The 20,794-nt window shown below is 43.3% G+C and overlaps 3 protein-coding genes and 1 long non-coding RNA gene across 5 annotated transcripts; 2 read left to right on the top strand and 2 right to left on the bottom strand.

Moving 5' to 3' along the window:
- Positions 1–6,204: 6,204 nt before the first annotated feature.
- Positions 6,205–9,020, bottom strand: LOC115177553 (protein asteroid homolog 1). The gene is made up of 4 exons (XM_029738446.1): positions 7,623–9,020; positions 7,328–7,541; positions 7,056–7,227; positions 6,205–6,927 (listed from the first exon to the last, which is right to left on the bottom strand). The coding sequence occupies exons 1-4, from the start codon at positions 8,922–8,924 to the stop codon at positions 6,510–6,512; spliced, it is 2,106 nt and encodes a 701-aa protein (XP_029594306.1). The 5' UTR covers positions 8,925–9,020; the 3' UTR covers positions 6,205–6,509.
- A 746-nt stretch (positions 9,021–9,766) lies between these two features.
- On the top strand, positions 9,767–11,879 carry LOC115177554 (protein asteroid homolog 1-like). Its single transcript, XM_029738447.1, has 4 exons — positions 9,767–10,205; positions 10,437–10,650; positions 10,741–10,905; positions 11,028–11,879. The coding sequence occupies exons 1-3, from the start codon at positions 10,146–10,148 to the stop codon at positions 10,833–10,835; spliced, it is 369 nt and encodes a 122-aa protein (XP_029594307.1). The 5' UTR covers positions 9,767–10,145; the 3' UTR covers positions 10,836–10,905; positions 11,028–11,879.
- Positions 11,880–14,951: 3,072 nt separating this feature from the next.
- On the bottom strand, positions 14,952–18,117 carry LOC115177232 (uncharacterized). The gene is made up of 2 exons (XR_003872375.1): positions 18,057–18,117; positions 14,952–17,015 (listed from the first exon to the last, which is right to left on the bottom strand). It is a non-coding gene; the product is annotated as an uncharacterized LOC115177232 (long non-coding RNA).
- An 809-nt stretch (positions 18,118–18,926) lies between these two features.
- LOC115177231 (ribonuclease P protein subunit p25-like protein) lies at positions 18,927–20,681 on the top strand. 2 transcript variants are annotated; one of them, XM_029737826.1, is made up of 2 exons: positions 18,927–19,011; positions 19,660–20,681. In XM_029737826.1, exon 2 carries the CDS (start codon positions 19,676–19,678, stop codon positions 20,387–20,389), a length of 714 nt encoding a protein of 237 aa, XP_029593686.1. In that variant the 5' UTR covers positions 18,927–19,011; positions 19,660–19,675; the 3' UTR covers positions 20,390–20,681. The 2 variants fall into 2 exon arrangements, with proteins under 2 accessions (XP_029593686.1, XP_029593685.1); XM_029737825.1 differs by lacking the exon at positions 18,927–19,011 and adding an exon at positions 19,022–19,095.
- Positions 20,682–20,794: the final 113 nt, after the last annotated feature.

Raw genomic sequence — 20,794 nt, 5'->3', positions numbered from 1 at the left:
GTTATATATAGCAGCACTGAGCACAGGGCTCTGCAACCCTGTTCCTAGAGAGATACCATCCTGTAGGTTATATATAGCAGCACCTAGCACAGGGCTCTCCAACACTGTTCTTAGAGAGATACCATCCTGTAGATTATAGTAGCACCTAGCACAGGGCTCTCCAACACTGTTCTTAGAGAGATACCATCCTGTAGATTATAGTAGCACCTAGCACAGGGCTCTCCAACACTGTTCTTAGAGAGATACCATCCTGTAGATTATAGTAGCACCTAGCACAGGGCTCTCCAACCCTGTTCCTAGAGAGATACATACCTGTAGGTTATATATAGTTGCACCTAGCACAGGGCTCTCCAACCCTGTTCCTAGAGAGATACCATCCTGTAGGTTATATATAGTTGCACCTAGCACAGGGCTCTCCAACCCTGTTCCTAGAGAGATACCATCCTGTAGGTTATATATAGTTGCACCTAGCACAGGGCTCTCCAACGCTGTTCCTAGAGAGATACCATCCTGTAGATTATAGTAGCACCTAGCACAGGGCTCTCCAACACTGTTCTTAGAGAGATACCATCCTGTAGGTTATATATAGCAGCACCTAGCACAGGGCTCTCCAACCCTGTTCCTAGAGAGATACCATCCTGTAGGTTATATATAGTTGCACCTAGCACAGGGCTCTCCAACCCTGTTCCTAGAGAGATTCCATCCTGTAGATTATAGTAGCACCTAGCACAGGGCTATCCAACCCTGTTCCTAGAGAGATACCATCCTGTAGGTTATATATAGCAGCACCTAGCACAGGGCTCTCCAACCCTGTTCCTAGAGAGATACCATCCTGTAGGTTATATATAGTAGCACCTAGCACAGGGCTCTCCAACCCTGTTCCTAGAGAGATACCATCCTGTACATTATAGTAGCACCTAGCACAGGGCTCTCCAACCCTGTTCCTAGAGAGATACCATCCTGTAGATTATAGTAGCACCTAGCACAGGGCTCTCCAACCCTGTTCCTAGAGAGATACCATCCTGTAGGTTATATATAGTTGCACCTAGCACAGGGCTCTCCAACCCTGTTCCTAGAGAGATACCATCCTGTAGATTATAGTAGCACCTAGCACAGGGCTCTCCAACGCTGTTCCTAGAGAGATACCATCCTGTAGGTTATATATAGCAGCACCTAGCACAGGGCTCTCCAACCCTGTTCCTAGAGAGATACCATCCTGTAGGTTATATATAGCAGCACCTAGCACAGGGCTCTCCAACCCTGTTCCTAGAGAGATACCATCCTGTAGGTTATATATAGCAGCACCTAGCACAGGGCTCTCCAACCCTGTTCCTAGAGAGATACCATCCTGTAGGTTATATATAGCAGCACCTAGCACAGGGCTCTCCAACCCTGTTCCTAGAGAGATACCATCCTGTAGGTTATATATAGCAGCACCTAGCACAGGGCTCTCCAACCCTGTTCCTAGAGAGATACCATCCTGTAGGTTATATATAGCAGCACCTAGCACAGGGCTCTCCAACCCTGTTCCTAGAGAGATACCATCCTGTAGGTTATATATAGCAGCACCTAGCACAGGGCTCTCCAACCCTGTTCCTAGAGAGATTCCATCCTGTAGATTATAGTAGCACCTAGCACAGGGCTCTCCAACGCTGTTCCTAGAGAGATACCATCCTGTAGGTTATATATAGCAGCACCTAGCACAGGGCTCTCCAACCCTGTTCCTAGAGAGATACCATCCTGTAGGTTATATATAGCAGCACCTAGCACAGGGCTCTCCAACCCTGTTCCTAGAGAGATACCATCCTGTAGGTTATATATAGCAGCACCTAGCACAGGGCTCTCCAACCCTGTTCCTAGAGAGATACCATCCTGTAGGTTATATATAGCAGCACCTATCACAGGGCTCTCCAACCCTGTTCCTAGAGAGATACCATCCTGTAGGTTATATATAGCAGCACCTAGCACAGGGCTCTCCAACCCTGTTCCTAGAGAGATACCATCCTGTAGGTTATATATAGCAGCACCTAGCACAGGGCTCTCCAACCCTGTTCCTAGTGAGATACCATCCTGTAGGTTATATATAGCAGCACCTAGCACAGGGCTCTCCAACCCTGTTCCTAGAGAGATACCATCCTGTAGGTTATATATAGTAGCACCTAGCACAGGGCTCTCCAACCCTGTTCCTAGAGAGATACCATCCTGTAGGTTATATATAGCAGCACCTAGCACAGGGCTCTCCAACCCTGTTCCTAGAGAGATACCATCCTGTAGGTTATATATAGTTGCACCTAGCACAGGGCTCTCCAACCCTGTTCCTAGAGAGATTCCATCCTGTAGATTATAGTAGCACCTAGCACAGGGCTATCCAACCCTGTTCCTAGAGAGATACCATCCTGTAGGTTATATATAGCAGCACCTAGCACAGGGCTCTCCAACCCTGTTCCTAGAGAGATACCATCCTGTAGGTTATATATAGTAGCACCTAGCACAGGGCTCTCCAACCCTGTTCCTAGAGAGATACCATCCTGTACATTATAGTAGCACCTAGCACAGGGCTCTCCAACCCTGTTCCTAGAGAGATACCATCCTGTAGATTATAGTAGCACCTAGCACAGGGCTCTCCAACCCTGTTCCTAGAGAGATACCATCCTGTAGGTTATATATAGTTGCACCTAGCACAGGGCTCTCCAAACCTGTTCCTAGAGAGATACCATCCTGTAGATTATAGTAGCACCTAGCACAGGGCTCTCCAACGCTGTTCCTAGAGAGATACCATCCTGTAGGTTATATATAGCAGCACCTAGCACAGGGCTCTCCAACCCTGTTCCTAGAGAGATACCATCCTGTAGGTTATATATAGCAGCACCTAGCACAGGGCTCTCCAACCCTGTTCCTAGAGAGATACCATCCTGTAGGTTATATATAGCAGCACCTAGCACAGGGCTCTCCAACCCTGTTCCTAGAGAGATACCATCCTGTAGGTTATATATAGCAGCACCTAGCACAGGGCTCTCCAACCCTGTTCCTAGAGAGATACCATCCTGTAGGTTATATATAGCAGCACCTAGCACAGGGCTCTCCAACCCTGTTCCTAGAGAGATACCATCCTGTAGGTTATATATAGCAGCACCTAGCACAGGGCTCTCCAACCCTGTTCCTAGAGAGATACCATCCTGTAGGTTATATATAGCAGCACCTAGCACAGGGCTCTCCAACCCTGTTCCTAGAGAGATTCCATCCTGTAGATTATAGTAGCACCTAGCACAGGGCTCTCCAACGCTGTTCCTAGAGAGATACCATCCTGTAGGTTATATATAGCAGCACCTAGCACAGGGCTCTCCAACCCTGTTCCTAGAGAGATACCATCCTGTAGGTTATATATAGCAGCACCTAGCACAGGGCTCTCCAACCCTGTTCCTAGAGAGATACCATCCTGTAGGTTATATATAGCAGCACCTAGCACAGGGCTCTCCAACCCTGTTCCTAGAGAGATACCATCCTGTAGGTTATATATAGCAGCACCTAGCACAGGGCTCTCCAACCCTGTTCCTAGAGAGAAACCATCCTGTAGGTTATATATAGCAGCACCTAGCACAGGGCTCTCCAACCCTGTTCCTAGAGAGATACCATCCTGTAGGTTATATATAGCAGCACCTAGCACAGGGCTCTCCAACCCTGTTCCTAGTGAGATACCATCCTGTAGGTTATATATAGCAGCACCTAGCACAGGGCTCTCCAACCCTGTTCCTAGAGAGATACCATCCTGTAGGTTATATATAGTAGCACCTAGCACAGGGCTCTCCAACCCTGTTCCTAGAGAGATACCATCCTGTAGGTTATATATAGCAGCACCTAGCACAGGGCTCTCCAACCCTGTTCCTAGAGAGATACCATCCTGTAGGTTATATATAGCAGCACCTAGCACAGGGCTCTCCAACCCTGTTCCTAGAGAGATACCATCCTGTAGGTTATATATAGTTGCACCTAGCACAGGGCTCTCCAACGCTGTTCCTAGAGAGATACCATCCTGTAGGTTATATATAGTTGCACCTAGCACAGGGCTCTCCAACCCTGTTCCTAGAGAGATACCATCCTGTAGGTTATATATAGTTGCACCTAGCACAGGGCTCTCCAACCCTGTTCCTAGAGAGATACCATCCTGTAGGTTATATATAGCAGCACCTAGCACAGGGCTCTCCAACCCTGTTCCTAGAGAGATACCATCCTGTAGGTTATATATAGTTGCACCTAGCACAGGGCTCTCCAACGCTGTTCCTAGAGAGATACCATCCTGTAGGTTATATATAGTTGCACCTAGCACAGGGCTCTCCAACCCTGTTCCTAGAGAGATACCATCCTGTAGGTTATATATAGTTCCACCTAGCACAGGGCTCTCCAACCCTGTTCCTAGAGAGATACCATCCTGTAGGTTATATATAGTTGCACCTAGCACAGGGCTCTCCAATCCTGTTCCTAGAGAGATACCATCCTGTAGGTTATATATAGTAGCACCTAGCACAGGGCTCTCCAACCCTGTTCCTAGAGAGATACCATCCTGTAGGTTATATATAGTTGCACCTAGCACAGGGCTCTCCAATGCTGTTCCTAGAGAGATACCATCCTGTAGATTATAGTAGCACCTAGCACAGGGCTCCCCAACGCTGTTCCTAGAAAGCCACCATCCTGTAAGGTTTTTGCTCCAACCCTAATCTACAGTAGCACACCTGATTTTAATAATTGGATGATTGATAAACTGAATCATGTTAGTTATAACTGGGGTACAAACATCCTCAGCAATAAGCTACTACCGCATTACCCGTCAAGGAAAATCCATGAGTTGGAACGCGCCCCATTTCCCCGTCAATTCGCTGAACATGAAATGAACAGAACCCTCTATAATAAATGAGGAATACAAGATAATATTTTACATTTCTGAAGATTCACTTCAACGTTTCAATTTGTAAACATGATGACATTAGAGAGGTAACTTCTGATCTTTGCATACACAATAAAAGAAAGAGTAATGCCCAACAGTAGGTTTCGTCAGTAAACCATAATATGTTGACGCCAAACTCAAATACACATTTCTCATCTTTTACTGGTGACCAGCAACAATCAAGAGGACATTTCTAACCCACATTATTATCCATAAATACGTGTTTCTCATCAATGGTAAATCATCAGTGTCTGGTTATTCATATTTTATTTAGATCAAGTGATGGAGTACATGGGACAATCATCACAGGGAGTAATGATTAATACAATGTATTTATTAGAATCCCAATTAGCTAATGTCTTGTTTTTTATTGAACCTTTATTTAACTAGGCAAGTCAGTTGAGAACAAATTCTTATTTACAATGACGGCCTACCATGAAACAGTGGGTTAACTGCCTTGTTCAGGGGCAGAACGACACGTTCTACCTTGTCAGCTCGGGGATTCAATCCAGTAATTTTTCTGTAACTGGCCCAACACTCTAACCACTAGGCTACCTGCCGCCCCGTCAATGGCAACCGCTAATCTTACAGGGGTCTGACACATAACGAAATATACATTACAGATAAAATACTTTACAGTTTACATACATTTAAAAACATTAACAGTGTGTCTGTGCGCATTACACATGTCAGTACATACACACAACAAGTAGGTCACATGGTGGAGAGGCATTGTGCCATGAAGTGTTGCTGGTGGAATGTCTGGTGGGGTAAGTGTGTGTGTCAGTGCTGTGTGTAAGTTGACTATGCAAACAATTTGGAATTTCCAAAACATGAATGTTTCTTACAAAAACAAGAAGTGATGAAGTCAGTCTTTTCTCAAGAGTGTGCAAAGCTGTCATCAAGGCAAAGGGTGGCTACTTTGAAGAATCTAAAATATAAATTATATTTTGAGTTGTTTAACACTTTTTTTGGGTTACTACATGATTCCATATGTGCTATTTTATAGTTTTGATGTCTTCACTATTCTACAATGTAGAAAATGTAAAAACTTAATTTTTTAAAACATTGCATGAGTAGGTGTGTCCACACTTTTGACTGGTACTGTACATTTTTTATCATTATTTAAGTGTCATACGTTTTCAGCGTCACTGAAGTAACGCATTTTTGCTCATAGAGGTAAAAATGACTAAGATTTGTTCAGTTTAAGAATTTCATATTAAATATACTGCCAAAGCAAAGATAGACTTGTGTATACCCAATCATTCTCAGGAACAGCTGGTTTAAATTTTATTTTAATTTTGATGATAAACTATTTCCAGAGCAGCAGTAATGTAATAGTAACAATACATGGGATTTACATAGCTATATTCAAAGACCAAAATACACTTTTGTAGTAGAGAGCAAATAAATAAAAACTGATTAAACAGTCAAACTTATAACTTCTATTATAGTTCATGCTAAAAAACAATGTCAATTAAGTCATAAAAGGTACACATAAGAACAATAAAAATATTAAAGAGTTGAGCAGAACGTCTCTATATCTAAACAGTTATATAATGGTCCCTCCCTATTCCCAGCCGATCCGCCCCTGCTTCCGGGAGAATTCTGGATTCCTAGCTCGGTTAAATCTGTCCTTGCTCTTGTGCCGGGTCCGCACCGAGACCAAAGTCCAACTCAGATCGTCCTCTGGCTTGGCCTTGCTCCCACCTCCAACACCATCATCATCATCTTCTTCCAGAGCTAGAATATGTAGATGGGCCGTCAGGTCATCCAGTGGCTGTGTCAAGGATGGAGGTGTGGCCCTCCGCGGCCCAGACACCAATGGGATGACAGCTGCCTCATGACCATCATGGGAGTTGAGTATGGCTCCCAGGATGGCCCTATACAGCTGCCCAGAGCAAAGGTCTCCCATCAGGAGAGAATCCGGGGTTAACCCCCCTCTCAGTTTGGTCACAAGCTGGTGCACCAGAGTGCCCTTGTACAGCCTAGACACCACACGGGAAACAAAACATGGTTGAATTAGCTCTGTTTCTGCTGGGCTAAAATACTATGTGAATGAATACCACTGCTCTAAGTTTAGGGGCAAGGGTTGACTTAGGAAGGGACACCTTACCAGGCACACTGAGGCTCGGCAAGAGGGAGGCACAGCAGTTGGTTCAGGTGAAGGCTTTCTTTCAGGCAGCACTGCCACTGGCTGTAGGCGTGGGCCACACCCAGGTCTAGGCTCCTTCTACCTCTCTGAATCAGCCCTCTCAGCCTCTCCAACACTGGTCCCCCCATAAACCCTGTTACACAAAAAAGGAGGAGTCAATGGCTGCACTTCACACACTTCAATATCTATCAATTCTAAATTGTGTGTTTTCTCGTGCATGCTCTGGGCCATACCTCTTTGGCTCTTCCTCTGTCTGCAGAGCTCTCCGTACACCAATCCTAGTAGCAGGGCCTGCAGGAGAGGCTGGTCTGGAAGGGGATGGGCGTGCCTCAGCCAGTAGCAGGTGACAGCCACAGGAATATGCAGATGAGGCGGGACACTGCTCAAAGTGGACTGGGACACACCAAGGGTCTCCAAAAACACCTCAAGCTGCACTGGCCTTGGAGCCTAAGGAACACAGCAAGAGAATGAGAATCAACAGCAGTATGTTTGATTATACTGTATACTATATCATACACATATACATACCTGATGCAGAGTGTCTAGCTGCATCTGTTCTGCAGCACTGGGCAGGACGGCTTCAACCATGCTGCTGGTCAGGTACTGGCCTTCCCTGTAATACTCCTCCACGTCATCCACTGGGGGTCTCTGACTGCTGTGGTCTGCTCTCCTCCCACCCAGCAGCAGCCCGTAGAGTACCTGTCGTACTGGCCGAGAGGTGTTGTTCCCACAGGGCAAGCCGGGATCTTCCACCTGGACTCGCTGCATCACCCTCCTCAGCAGCAGCACGTCGACCATGCAGGAGGGAAGTCTACCTTTCATCAACGGCAGCAGGGTCCAGTCTGGAAGGACCCTCAGAGGCTCTGGGAGACGGCCGGGGCCTGGTCCCACTCCATCGTTGAAGAACCGCTCCAGGCAACTAGGGGGAAGATGGTACTCTTCTATGCCCAGGGAGAGGCCCTGGTGGGCAGCATCCATTTTCTGTCTGTTGTTACCATGAAGGATAAGCCTGAGCACAGAGTCCAAGGCCTCCTCCTGCCCCTGGAAGCGAGCCAGCCAATTCAGCAAGCCGTCGAAGCGGGCAAACCTTCCTTCCATTGACGAGTATTCTTCCCACCTGAGGGAAACACCCATGTTATGTAACTTGACGTAGTCGTTTCCTAACATGGCGGCGAAGACTGGGAGAACCTGTCTGTTGATGTTGAAGTGTCTGCAGAAGCTTGTTGTGGTGTACTGCTTGCAGGGAATGTATCTTATAGAGCTCCCACGTTGCATAGACACTTTCTTCCAGTGAAAATGGGATGTCGGCAGAAATCCTGCCTGGATGTCAAAGATATAAAAGTCACTGTCATTGGACAGCACTGGACAGTTCCAACTTCGAGCCAGGGAGGCTATATCTTGGTCTGCCTCACAAATGCACTGTGCGAACGGCACCTTCAGGCTGGAGAGGACCTGTTTGAAGACATCTTTGATGAGGGTTGGTAGTACACCACCGCTCCCCTGAAGCCCCATGGACAAGCTGTTGGCTGTGTTGATCCTTGATTGAGCTCGGGTTTTTTTTGTTTCAAACTTTTTGTCGGTGTAGTCGGAGCCCCCATCTACAATCACAAAGGGGTCAATGTCGCAGTCTCTCAGAGCCTTAAAGAACTTGCAGACCTGGTCCTCAAAAGCATCATAATCCCCTCCATGACTCTGATCCAAACCTGAGTCAAAATAAAGCAAGTTGAACAGATTACTACCATCTATGATCAACTTGCTGTTTCTGAAGTGAACATCTTTTAAAATGTTTCCATTCTCCTCCATAAAGCTGGTCAATCCCTGGACGCCCATGGTGTGCTCTGTCTGGGATGTGATGTCTTTCTTAGTGAAGAGTTTCAGAAGTCATGGGACTGACTGAATGAGGCTAGCATTATTACAATGGATGAGTTTTCCTTTCCTTAAGTTTCATTTTCCTTACCTCACATCTGTCCCTCCCATATTGTCTCTTGTCACAGTAGGCATATAATAGATCATGGGACTTTATATGACACTGATAAGGGTGGAAATGTGTTTTAGATGTTTTTTTGCAATTATCGTAAAATTATGTTCAGCACTTAACTTATGCATTCGAATCTGTGCTTAATTTGAGCCTCTCTGGCATGAAAAATAATTGTAAATTTTGTCATGTAAGAATTTGAGTAATAACAGCGAGCAGAGTTAAATCAAGTTGACTCCTTGTCAATTCTCTTGCCCCCACAAAAACATCATAATATGAAAATGCATATTTTCATCCAGAGCCTGTCTTTTCTGAGAATTGATTCAGGCAGGTTGGGGAAGGACTAGGTTTGAGCAACATTGTATGTTTTGTAGCCTGCATTACATTTGTAGGTTTAAAGTGTTTTTTAGCATAATAATAATAATAAGGAAATATTCCCAAGTGTTGTTTTTTATGTTTAAGATACATGGTTTTGTATGGTTTTATGTTTTTCATTTGTATGGTTTGATAAAGCAATTTCCTCGGGGCTAAATAATATTCGTTTGGTTTTCTTCATGTGAAGTTTATCAGTTTCTCGGTTTCGTTTACCCTATTTGACTCGCGACCCACGTGACTACACAACGACCTGTGACGAGATGCCGCGTTCAATACAAATCAGAACTAGGATACTCGGAAATGTCTGACCTGTTAACTGGTTGATAGCGGCACATGTATACGTACAACCAGTTAGCAAGTCTGAAATGTCAGAGTTTCAAGTTCTGACTAGAACGTGAACACGGAAAGAGGCACAGAGTTTCAAAAATCGGAGACGCAACATTGCGAGACTTCGTGAAACGTTTACCAAAATTGCAAAAAAAACAACATCTTAACACATTCCCATGACTGTCATATAAGGTCCAATGAACTAGTATATGCCTACTGTGACCAGAGACAATATGGGAGTGACTGAGATGAGGCATGGAAAGTGAAACTTAAGGAAAGGTAACTCATCCATTGGAATGACGCTAGCCTCACTTAGCCAGTCCTATGACTGCTGAAACTCTGCACTAGGAAATACATCCCAGACAGAACACACCATGGGTGTCCAGGGATTGCCCAGTGCTGCAGACCAGATGCAGCTTGACACTGTGGATCGTGTATGTATACATGTGTATGATATAGTATTGTAACGACCCTGGGTTTATAAGCGCGGAAATTGACTCTGCCGGACGAGCCTGCTTTTGCGGCACAGTCGATGGCGCGCCGGACTTCAGGCTTGAAGGTCGAGGGTTCGAGACCTGCTCCCTGCCTGCTGTTTCATTACAGTATACAGTATATTCAAACACTGCTGTTGATTCTCAAATTGATTCTCTTGCTGTGTTCCTTAGGCTCCAAGTCCAGTGCAGCTTAAGGTATTTTTGGAGACCCTTGGTGTGTCCCAGTCCACTTTGAGCAGTGTCCCACCTCATCTGCATATTCCTGTGGCTGTCACCTGCTACTGGCTGAGGCACGCCCATCCCCCTCGAGACCTGCCTCTCCTGCAGGCCCTGCTACTAGGATTGGTGTACGGAGAGCTCTGCAGACAGAGGAAGAGCCAAAGAGGTATGGCCCAGAGCATGCACAAGAAAACACAATTTAGAATTGATAGTGTGTGAAGTGCAGCCACTGACTCCTCCCGTTTTTGTGTAACAGGGTTTATGGAGGGGCCAGTGTTGCAGAGGCTGAGAGGGATAATTCAGAGAGGTACAAGGAGCCTCAACCTGTGTGTGGCCCACGCCTACAGCTAGTGGCAGTGCTGCCTGAAAGAAAGCCTTGACCTGAACCAACTGCTGTGCCTCCCGAGCCTCAGTGTGCCTGGTAAGGTGTCCCTTCCTAAATCAACCATAATCTCTAGACCAGTGTTATTCATTCACATTGTATTCTAGCCCAGCAGCAACACATCTAATTCAACCATCTTTTGTTTCCTGGGTGGTGTCTAGGTTGTACAAGGGCACTTTGGTGCACCATGTTGTGATCAAACAGAGGGGGCTTGACCCCAGATTTTCTCCTAATGGGAGGCCCTTGCTTTTGGCAGCTGTATAGGGCCATGCTGGGAGCCATACTCAACTCCCATGATGCTGCTGTCATCCCCTTGGTGTCTGGGCCACGGAGGGCCACACCTCCATCCTTGACACAGCCGCTGGATGACCTGACGGCCCATCTACACATTCTGGCTCTGGAAGAAGATGATGATGATGGTGCTGGAGGTGGGAGCAAGGCCAAGACAGAGGACGATCTAAGTTGGACTTTGGTCTCAGTGCGGACCCGGCACAAGAGAAAGGACAGATTCAACCGAGCTAGGAATCCAGAATTCTCCCGGAAGCAGGGGCGGATCGGCTGGGAATAGGGAGGGACCACTATATAACTGTTTAGATATAGAGACGTTCTGCTCAACTCTAATATTTTTATTGTTCTTATGTGTACCTTTTATGACTTAATTGACATTGTTTTTTAGCATGAACTATAATAGAAGTTATGATAAGTTTTATTTTGGTCTTTGAAAATAGCTCTATAAATCCCATGTATTGTTACTATTACATTACTGCTGCTCTGGAAATATTTGATCATAATTGTATCAAAATGAAAAATAACATTTAAACCAGCTGTTGAGAATGATTGGGTATACACACTAAAGTCTCTCTGCTATGGCAGTATATTTTATATGGAAATCTTAAACTGAACAAATCTTAGATATTGTAGTTTTTACCTCAATCTGAAAACGTATGATCCTCAACCCCTTCACCCAGTTAGAAGACACTTAAAATAAAGTATGTACGTCCTATAACTTTAAATGTAGTGGTCCAATAATACATTGGTGTATGGTTACTATGATAATACATAAGTCCAGTTATCATTCTCCTCATTATCATATTCCAGTTATCATTATTCACTAGTAAGGGTGGGTACCGCTTTGTGGCACTATGCCACCTAGTGAAAAACTGTCAAGAATAATGAAATATTCACAAAGGGCAGTTGTGAATATACTGTAGGTGATTCTGTTGGATCTTGCAGCCCTATTGACAGAGCTGAGTCATATTTACTCACCTAAGGCATCATTTCATTGGACCTTTCTGTTTTTTTAACCTTTGCATTCTGTGTAGGCCTACGGCACCTGGTGTCCCTAGTAGGCCCTGACCTGGGTAGGGCACAACAGACGTGTGTGTGTGTGTGTGGTGTTAGTCAAGAACAGGGATATACAGTCACAATGTTAGAGACTGGGCCAATTGCAACCACTATTGACCGGTGTATTACAGCGAGGTGATCCATTAGACTAAGACCACCCACACAGCTGATCTCAATGATTCTAAAATGTCCACCGCTCCATAGCCCCTTTTATAGCTTACCTGAAGCTAACGTGTGTCCTTTGTCCTGATCTTGTCCATATTCTGATTGTTCCCACATTTGTACAGGTGTAGATGATTAAAAGACTCATTGTGATCCTAACCACCTCTGGAGGAAGTCAGGCATGCATTGACTGGATATCTTTACAAGTGTAGACAGATCGGACCGAGAAACCATTTAAATCATCATTATCCCACCCTCTAAAATCATTGACAGGTGGCACCATTGACTTAGGGCATCAATGTGTCTTAAAATAAATAACATTATGAAAGAATAGTATTCAAATATTTGGATACAGGGAGAGACCAGGAAAAATATGCAGACAGTGGATGGATAAGAGACACATTTTAATTCCATGTGTAAACACATTTCTGAAAATGTGGACAAGATCAAGAAACAGGAATAAAGCAGGTATAAACAGGGCTCAAAACTTTTGCACCCCCCTTTCTTCCAAAACATTTTAGCTAAAAAAAAAAAAAACCTTGGTGAAGATGGGAATTAAATCAAATCAAAATGTATTTGTCACATGCGCCAAAAACAGCAGGTGTAGACCTTACAGTGAAATGCTTACTTACAAGCCCTTAACACTTTCTCTTAAAACTGCATCGTTGGTTAAGTAAACAATTGACAAGTAAAAAAATAGAAAATAAAAGTAACAAATAATTAAACAGCAGCAGTAAAATAACAATAGCGTGGCTATATACAGGGGGTACCGGTACAGAGTCAATGTGTGGGGGCACCGGTTAGTTGAGGTAATATGTACATGTAGGTAGAGTTAAAGTGACTATACATAGATAAACAAAGAGTAGCAGCAGCATAAAAGAGGAGGGGGGCAATGCACATAGTTTGCACAAATTTTATTTTTTAAATTTACAGTAAAAGTCTGGCAGCACAGGTGCCAGAAATAGACTAAAACTACAGACAAAAAAATGTATATAAATAATCTGTATAAAATGGTGATTTACTTTCAATCAAAATAAAGTATATTACTGCAATTTACGCCATGAACTCCTATTTTAACCTGGAATCCTCTTATTTGCTGGCATTGGTTGTGAAAATAAAGATTTGGCCAGCTAAAAGCCTAAAGAACTCCTTAATTGATGACAAAATATAGCTAGAACACAGATTATAATCATAATATTACAAAAACTACTCTCAGTTCAACTGGTATCAGTTGTGAAAATAGAGAATTGGTCAGCCAAAAAACAGACAACTCCTTAATTGTTGACAAAATAAAGCTAGAAAACAGATTATCAATAATATTACAAAAACCTACTCTCAATGTAACTATTATTGGTTGTGAAAATAAAGAATACTCCAGCAAAAAAACTAAATTACATTACACAGGGATTTCCTTCTGTATATTTATACAAGATTTATTACGTATATTAAGTTATTCAATGCACGTTCAAACCTTAAAACTTCTTCAGGATAGGGGGCAGTTTTCAGAAGTTTGGATGAATGAGGTGCCCAAAGTAAACTGCCTGTTACTCAGGCCCAGAATCTAGGATATGCATATAATTTGCAGTATTGGATAGAAAACACTCAGTTTCCAAAACTGTTAAAATAATGTCCATGAGTATAACAGAACTGATATGGCAGGCAAAAACCCGAGGACAATCCATCCAGATCCACCCCCACCCCAGCTCACCACTGATTACAATGGCTGGCAATGGGAATATAAAAGGAATACCTCCCAGATTGCAGTTCCCAGTGCTTCCACTAGATGTCAGTCTTTAGAAAGAGTTTCAGACTTGTTGTTTGAAAAATGAGCTAGAATGTATCTCTGGTAATGAATATACTATTCTCCATCTTAAATTGTATTGTTTATTTACATATTAGGGTACCTGAGGATTGATTAGGAACGTTGTTTGACTTGTTTGGACCAAGTTTATTGGTAACGTTTGGGATTTCATTTTGTATGCATTTTGAACGAGGCGAAACAGGTGGATTATTGAATGAAGCGGGCCAACTAAACTGACTTTTTTGGGATATAAAGAAGGACTTTATCGAACAAAACATCCATTTGTGATGTAGCTGGGACCCTTTGGATTGCAAACAGAGGAAGATTTTCAAAGGTAAGTGATTTATTTTATCGCCATTTTTTACTTTAGTGATGCATCTGCTTGGTGTGAAAATGTTTTTAATGCTTTTTTACGCGGGGCGCTGTCCTCAGATAATCGCATGGTATGCTTTCGCCGTAAAGCCTTTTTGAAATCTGACAAAGCGGCTGGATTAACAAGTTAAGCTTTTAACCGATGTATAACACTTGTATTTTCATGAATGTTTAATATTACGAATGTTGTATTTCGCGCTCTGCAATTTCACCGGATGTTGTCGAGGCCGGGCGCTAGCGGTACGCCTTTCCCAAAGAGGTTTTAACCTGTGCGTGCAGTGGCATGGCAGAGAGGTAAAGGAGTTGAACGGGAGGGTTAGAAGGGGTGTGTTAAGAAGAGAGGTATCAGGTCATCTCAGTGTAAAAACATTTCTGAACTATACACTTGATAGTCACAGATGAGAAATTCAATTAAAGCATTTTTTTTTATACAAAAAATATAAGTATTATGACATTTTGGTTATAAAATTTATGTCAAGTTATTATTCTGTCATACTAAACCACAACTATATGGGGGGGGGGGGGTGTAGGACAAGGTATGTTGATCCCAGTGCAAAAACATTTCTTGAATTCAAACTTTACATATACTGTGTCAAACATTCACTTAAAAGCAACTTACAACATGCTAATGTAAAAACATTCAGTTCTAACATTTCGGTCAAGTATTTATCATCTGGCTGTTTCTTGACTGCGTGCTGCAGTCGGTGGATTAAAGTGCCTGTATGTGTGCGTGCGCAAGGCTACTCCCTCCATTCATAGTTTGCAATCTTTGAGATGAGAGAAATAACTCTTGGATTGTTTGCATGCTGCTTTCTTAAGTTCTCCACTTTGGACCCCTTATCTGGGTTGATCTTGAATAGGCACCTGCGTTGGATGAAATAACATAAATAATGTCATTCTATACCAGTGTCCACCATTCTTAAATCACTCACCTCTACCCCTTCGGATACAATCATTAGATTTTTTGACTAACAAAAATGTACCTGCAAAAATCAATTTATCTAATTTAAAGGGTTACATGTAGGATGTTTGCAATGTAATATTAGAAAAGGTCTATGATAGTTAAAATAACAGTGGAACGATAATGTTCCACAATGTTTTGTTTTCTTATCATTGAAGAAGTTAAGTAGCAGCAAAACAGAACATGGTAGTTTGGCTTCTCTTTGACAGTGTCTATATTTGACAGTGTCTTGGCAATCTTGCTCCTCCACTCACGAGAGATTTGAAGTACACAATTCTCACACATTTGCTCACCTTGGCTTTCTTATGCTCTTCATTGAGATCAACACCAGTAAGTTCTATGTTTCTGTAGTTTCATTGGCTGGTAGCTGTCCTGGTCACCAGTTGATACAGCCGTAAGAATCCAGGCATATCCTCTTGGATGGTGGATCCTCAGACTCGCTCGCTTCAAGTTATCAACTCGGCTCTGCAGCTGCTTAGTGACGGAGTCTTGTCCACTACCAACAATTTCACCTTCGATAACATCTTGGAATGCCTTCGGATAAGTCAGCACCATATTTCTGGCTGCTTCACTCAAAATGCTTCTTTCCTGGCATTGGACAAACAGTAAGGATTTCACCTACAATCAAGCGAATAACTTCATGTCTCTCCCTTCCAGTTGGGCGCTCCTTGTTCTCCAGCTTTCTTGTAACCTCAGATGGAATTCGATTCCAAGGATTTACAAAACTGAAGTGCCAGTTATTGTCCACTGCTTGCCTTCTACTGGGGCTGGAGCATGCGCTTGAACTAGACGGTGGTGAGCTTGTGCTTTCAGTGTATATAACACATACAGATTTTTATATATATATATATATATATATATATATATATATATACATATACACACACACAGACTTTTCATAACAATAAGATCTACACCGAACAGACTTTCAGCATCATCATGAGAACTCACTGAATGAAGCGAATAATTGGACACATGCGCAGCGGTAGCATACCTATGCAGCCTTGAAATGTGGAAGAGGTTATCAGGTGGGATTGGTTTACAGCAAACTACCTAGCTAGCGTGCTAGCTAGGTTATGAAATGAATCTAGCTAAATAGCTGTATGTCAATGCTTCAAAATTAATAAAACGTTAGTTGTCAACATATGTTACAAAAAACGTTTGCTTATCTTAGCTGGCTTGCTGCTAGCTAGCTACGGTCTGGTTGGTAGCTAGCTCGGGTAGTATTACCTATCTTGCTAACGCGTGAGCAGCCAACCAAACTCCACGATATTAGCTAGCAAATACAACAAAGTTAATGAGCTGCACATCTAGCAATTTTGTCAACTATTTAAACTTTGTTGAACAATTAAGCAAACGTTTGGTGGTAATGCTCACCTTGGTATGATAGCTATCCGCTCTCCTATTATCAATGCATGTGCCAAGCTGCTGCATTCAATTGGCACCAGTTGTGTGCTCGGCGTTTGAATGACGCCTCCAACGTGTTTCTGATTCGTTGTCAAATGGTATCTAATGGAAATGGCAAAATGAAATGTGAAATATTGATTAGTCTTTAATTACACGAACCTTTTTAATAGTCCGGAAGAGTGATGTAGAGGATGGTGACTTTGAAATAGAGGAGGAAGTGTCTGATATGGAAGAGAATGTTGGATCACAATGAATCATCACCCCGACAAGGACGAAATTGCTGAAGTGGTGATAATAATGTCAAAAATTGTCTTCTACCTGAGAGTCAAGGTAGAATGCAGTTAATGTTTGTAATGTAGTGATATCAGTAGAACCACAGACAGCATTTTTTTTACATTCTCTTGCATAGTTGTATACTGTTTATAAACATCAGAAGGTTTTTTTGAATTATCTGCATTTAGAATGTAAAACTAAAGTAAATATCAATAAAACAAATATCCATAAAACAATGGTAAATGTAGTGTTTTCTTTACAATGTATATTACTTTATTTCTACAGCTTATTTTGTGAAAAGGGGATGCATGTCTGTAAAAATACAGGAAGTTTAATGTATTTCGCATTTACGGACATTTCCTATTATTCTACACAACGAAAGTTAAATAGAAGGTTATCCCTGTAATTTCACAGTATTCTACCATTATTCATAAGTACAGAAACAAAATGTAAAAATAAACCGTTAAGTATCGTAATACATTTTTTTTTTAAATTAAGAGTGCCATTTGATTAGCTATTCAGGAGTCTTATGACTTGGCGCTACGATACCGCTTGCCGTGCGATAGCAGAGAGAACAGTCTATGACTGGGGTGGCTGGAGTCTTTGACAATTTTTAGGGCCTTCCTCTGACACCGTTTGGTCTAGAGGTCCTGGATGGCAGGAAGCTTGGCCTCAGTGATGTACTGGGCCGTACACACTACCCTCTGTTACTTTTTGTTTTGAGCCCTCATATTTATTTGTATTTTGGTCATAACTAAGTTGGCACTTAACAACCATTATGTAAGCTGCTACATTGTTTCGGAGACCGAGCAGTTACTATACCAGCCAGTGATGCAACCCGTCAGGATGCTCTCAATGGTGCAGCTGTACCTTTTGAGGATCTGAGGACCCATGCCAAATCTTTTCAGTCTCCTGAGGGGGAATAGGTTTTGTCGTGCCCTCTTCACGACTGTCTTGGTGTGCTTGGACCATGTTAGTTTGTTGGTGATGTGGACGCCAAGGAACTTCAAGTTCTCAACCTGCTCCACTACAGCCCTGTCTTCCTGGGGTCCAGCAAAATTAAGGCAGTTATATAATTTTAAAAACATTACAATACATTCACAAAATATTTCACAACACATTGTGTTCCCTCGTGCCCCTACCACATATCTGCAACACAACATCCATAATTGGTAACCTACATTCGAAAACGAAACCTACCAATGTGACGTAGTGTAACCGTGTAAGGTTCCGTCCCTCTCTTCGCCCCAACCTGGGCTCGAACCAGGGACCCTTGCACACATCAACAACTGACACCCACGAAGCATCGTTACCCATCGCGCCACAAAAGCCGCAGCCCTTGCAACGCAAGGCAAACAACCAGTTCAGGTTGAAACGCTATAGGGACGGAACCGACACGGTTACAGTAGCCTAATGACGCTCTAGCTGAGGAACACAAACCGTGTGTCTGGCACACGCGATCACTTATGGCATCTTTGGCACAAGTGTCTCTTATAATCATTTGCTTACGAAACCTGCTGAAATATAGATAACCCGAGGAAATTCCTCTAGCAAACCACTAAAATAAATATTTTCTCTGAGACGACTTATTATTATACTTCAAACACTTCCACCCTACTAATGTGGTTATGTCAAAGGTGGGTTAGTATGGTTTTAGAAACTGTTGTTATTTCCAGTCAGTCATGTTTTAAAAAGTAAAGCGATTGCATATATTTAACTCCTACAACTCCCAGAATGTACCGGGGCTCCTTAATGCTGTTTGCAGCAGCAGCGAACGTCATACGATCAGAGCCCTTTGCGACATACGGATGTCCCATGTTTTCTGGTAAGTAATAAACTGTTTCTTTGACTGTGTTAACCGGGCTGATCAGAACACACGCGATGCTTACGACTGGGTTTTTGTAAATACGTGAGTTTTATAACGAAGTTAATCTTTATTAGATCGCATATAGCTCTTCATGGCTGACACACCTATCCAACTGTAGCTAGTTACAGACAGAGTTTGCCAAGTAGGCTACATCAACTCTACGGAGTTGAGCGACGTTTTTATACGGATCTCAGTTTTTTAAATGAAGCTCCGTCTCCTTCGAGTCACTATGCAGTCGATACTTCACTTTATTTTTTTAAATTTTTTATTCTTAAACCCTTATCGTGTACCTATGTTTGTCCTCTGTTTTTGTGTGCCTTTTTTATAAAACTGTAATCAAATACAACCGCATACTGTTTCCTCATTGTTGTTGTTTTAAAATGTTAACACGGCGCGAATGCGCATGTGCCAATTGAATCTCAATGAAACAGTCAGTGGTTGTATTTATTAAGGAGATACTCGGCCAGCTACAGCCAGAGTATTTAGCTAGAGAATTAAGAGATATGGCAGCAAGATTATTATGTAAAAGTCTGAGGCTACTGTACGCTAGTTCTAATACAGTGTTGATCAAATATTCTGTATGTGTGTCTCTGTCTGTCTACAAAGATGAGGTACAGGTGACATGGAGAACTACAGTAAGGCGCGGACGGTGGAACAGCCCTTCCCCTGTCCATTCCCTGGCCTCTCCAGCGACACCGATGAGGTTAGAGTGAAGGATGGCAGCAAGATCCGCAACCTCATGCGCTACGCCCTGAGCCGCATGGAGGTCAAGCCCAGGGCGCTGGAAGGCGAGGGGGGGCATCCTAAGAGCGAAGAAGGGGGTAGCACCACTGAGGTCCAGGAAGCACCATGCTCCCAGGCACCGGAAAAGATGCCTAGCCGGCAGATAGTATTCACTGGGACGGGGAAGGGGGTCTCCAAGGCCATCACGTGTGTGGAGATCCTGAAGCGCCGTGTGAAAGGCTTGCACCAGCAGACCAGGCTGCTCTTCAGCACTGTCCTGGAGGTGTGGGAACCCCTGGAGCCTGCGGCAGGCCTGGACAGCCTCACCGTCAATAGGAACATACCCGCTATCTGGGTACTGCTCTCCAGAGACCCCCTGGATGCCAGCCTGCCTGGATACCAGGCTCCAGGGAACTTTGATGCCCTGTGGGCACAAGCTGCCAAGGAGGATGCAGGGGTGGCTGGTGGACAGAGGCATGGGGGCAGGAGGAAGAGGGGAGGTGGTGGTGGCAGGGGTAAGGGACCAGGAGGCCCTGTCAGACAGACTGGTCGATCCAGAGAGCCAGGAAAAGGCCAGAGTCATGGTAAGGGGGCGCTGGCAGGGCAGGAATGAGATGTGGTCTGTGTGTGGAAGAGGCCTTTGGACCAACCTGTTAACATCACAAGACAGTCCCCCATCGACCGATGAGTGCACAGAATATCAACCTTTCCAACTTTTGCATTATTTTGTTATGACTCACTTTCTGGGAGAGGGGATGTGAGGGAGTGCCTAAGTTCATAGGTCAAGCCTAAGAATTTTCTGACTTGGGTGGAAATGTTTTCATGACAGATACTTATTTTGTGCTCTTATATTTCAGTTCAATATTTTGTCTCATTTATAAGTAAATAAAGTGTAGCCTGAACATGATTGCACTGGTCATTTTGATGTTTGATTTTTATAGAAAATGTATTCTAGGTTGTTCTGCAACTACATGCAGAACAATAACACTTATTATTTTCAAATGAATGTAATGAATGA

Source organism: Salmo trutta, chromosome 37 (assembly GCF_901001165.1).
Source record: "Salmo trutta chromosome 37, fSalTru1.1, whole genome shotgun sequence".
Taxonomy (NCBI): domain Eukaryota; kingdom Metazoa; phylum Chordata; class Actinopteri; order Salmoniformes; family Salmonidae; genus Salmo; species Salmo trutta.
This window is presented reverse-complemented; position numbering and strand designations above follow the sequence as displayed.

Coding starts and splice junctions, on each gene's coding strand:
- LOC115177553 (XM_029738446.1), bottom strand. CDS start 8,924: ATGGGCGTCCAGGGATTGACCAGCTTTATGGAGGAGAATGGAAACATT. Junction 7,542..7,622: donor AGCTAGACACTCTGCATCAG/GTATGTATATGT, acceptor TGTGTTCCTTAG/GCTCCAAGGCCAGTGCAGCT. Junction 7,228..7,327: donor ACAGAGGAAGAGCCAAAGAG/GTATGGCCCAGA, acceptor TTTGTGTAACAG/GGTTTATGGGGGGACCAGTG.
- LOC115177554 (XM_029738447.1), top strand. CDS start 10,146: ATGGGTGTCCAGGGATTGCCCAGTGCTGCAGACCAGATGCAGCTTGAC. Junction 10,206..10,436: donor AGCTTGACACTGTGGATCGT/GTATGTATACAT, acceptor TGTGTTCCTTAG/GCTCCAAGTCCAGTGCAGCT. Junction 10,651..10,740: donor ACAGAGGAAGAGCCAAAGAG/GTATGGCCCAGA, acceptor TTTGTGTAACAG/GGTTTATGGAGGGGCCAGTG.
- LOC115177231 (XM_029737826.1), top strand. CDS start 19,676: ATGGAGAACTACAGTAAGGCGCGGACGGTGGAACAGCCCTTCCCCTGT.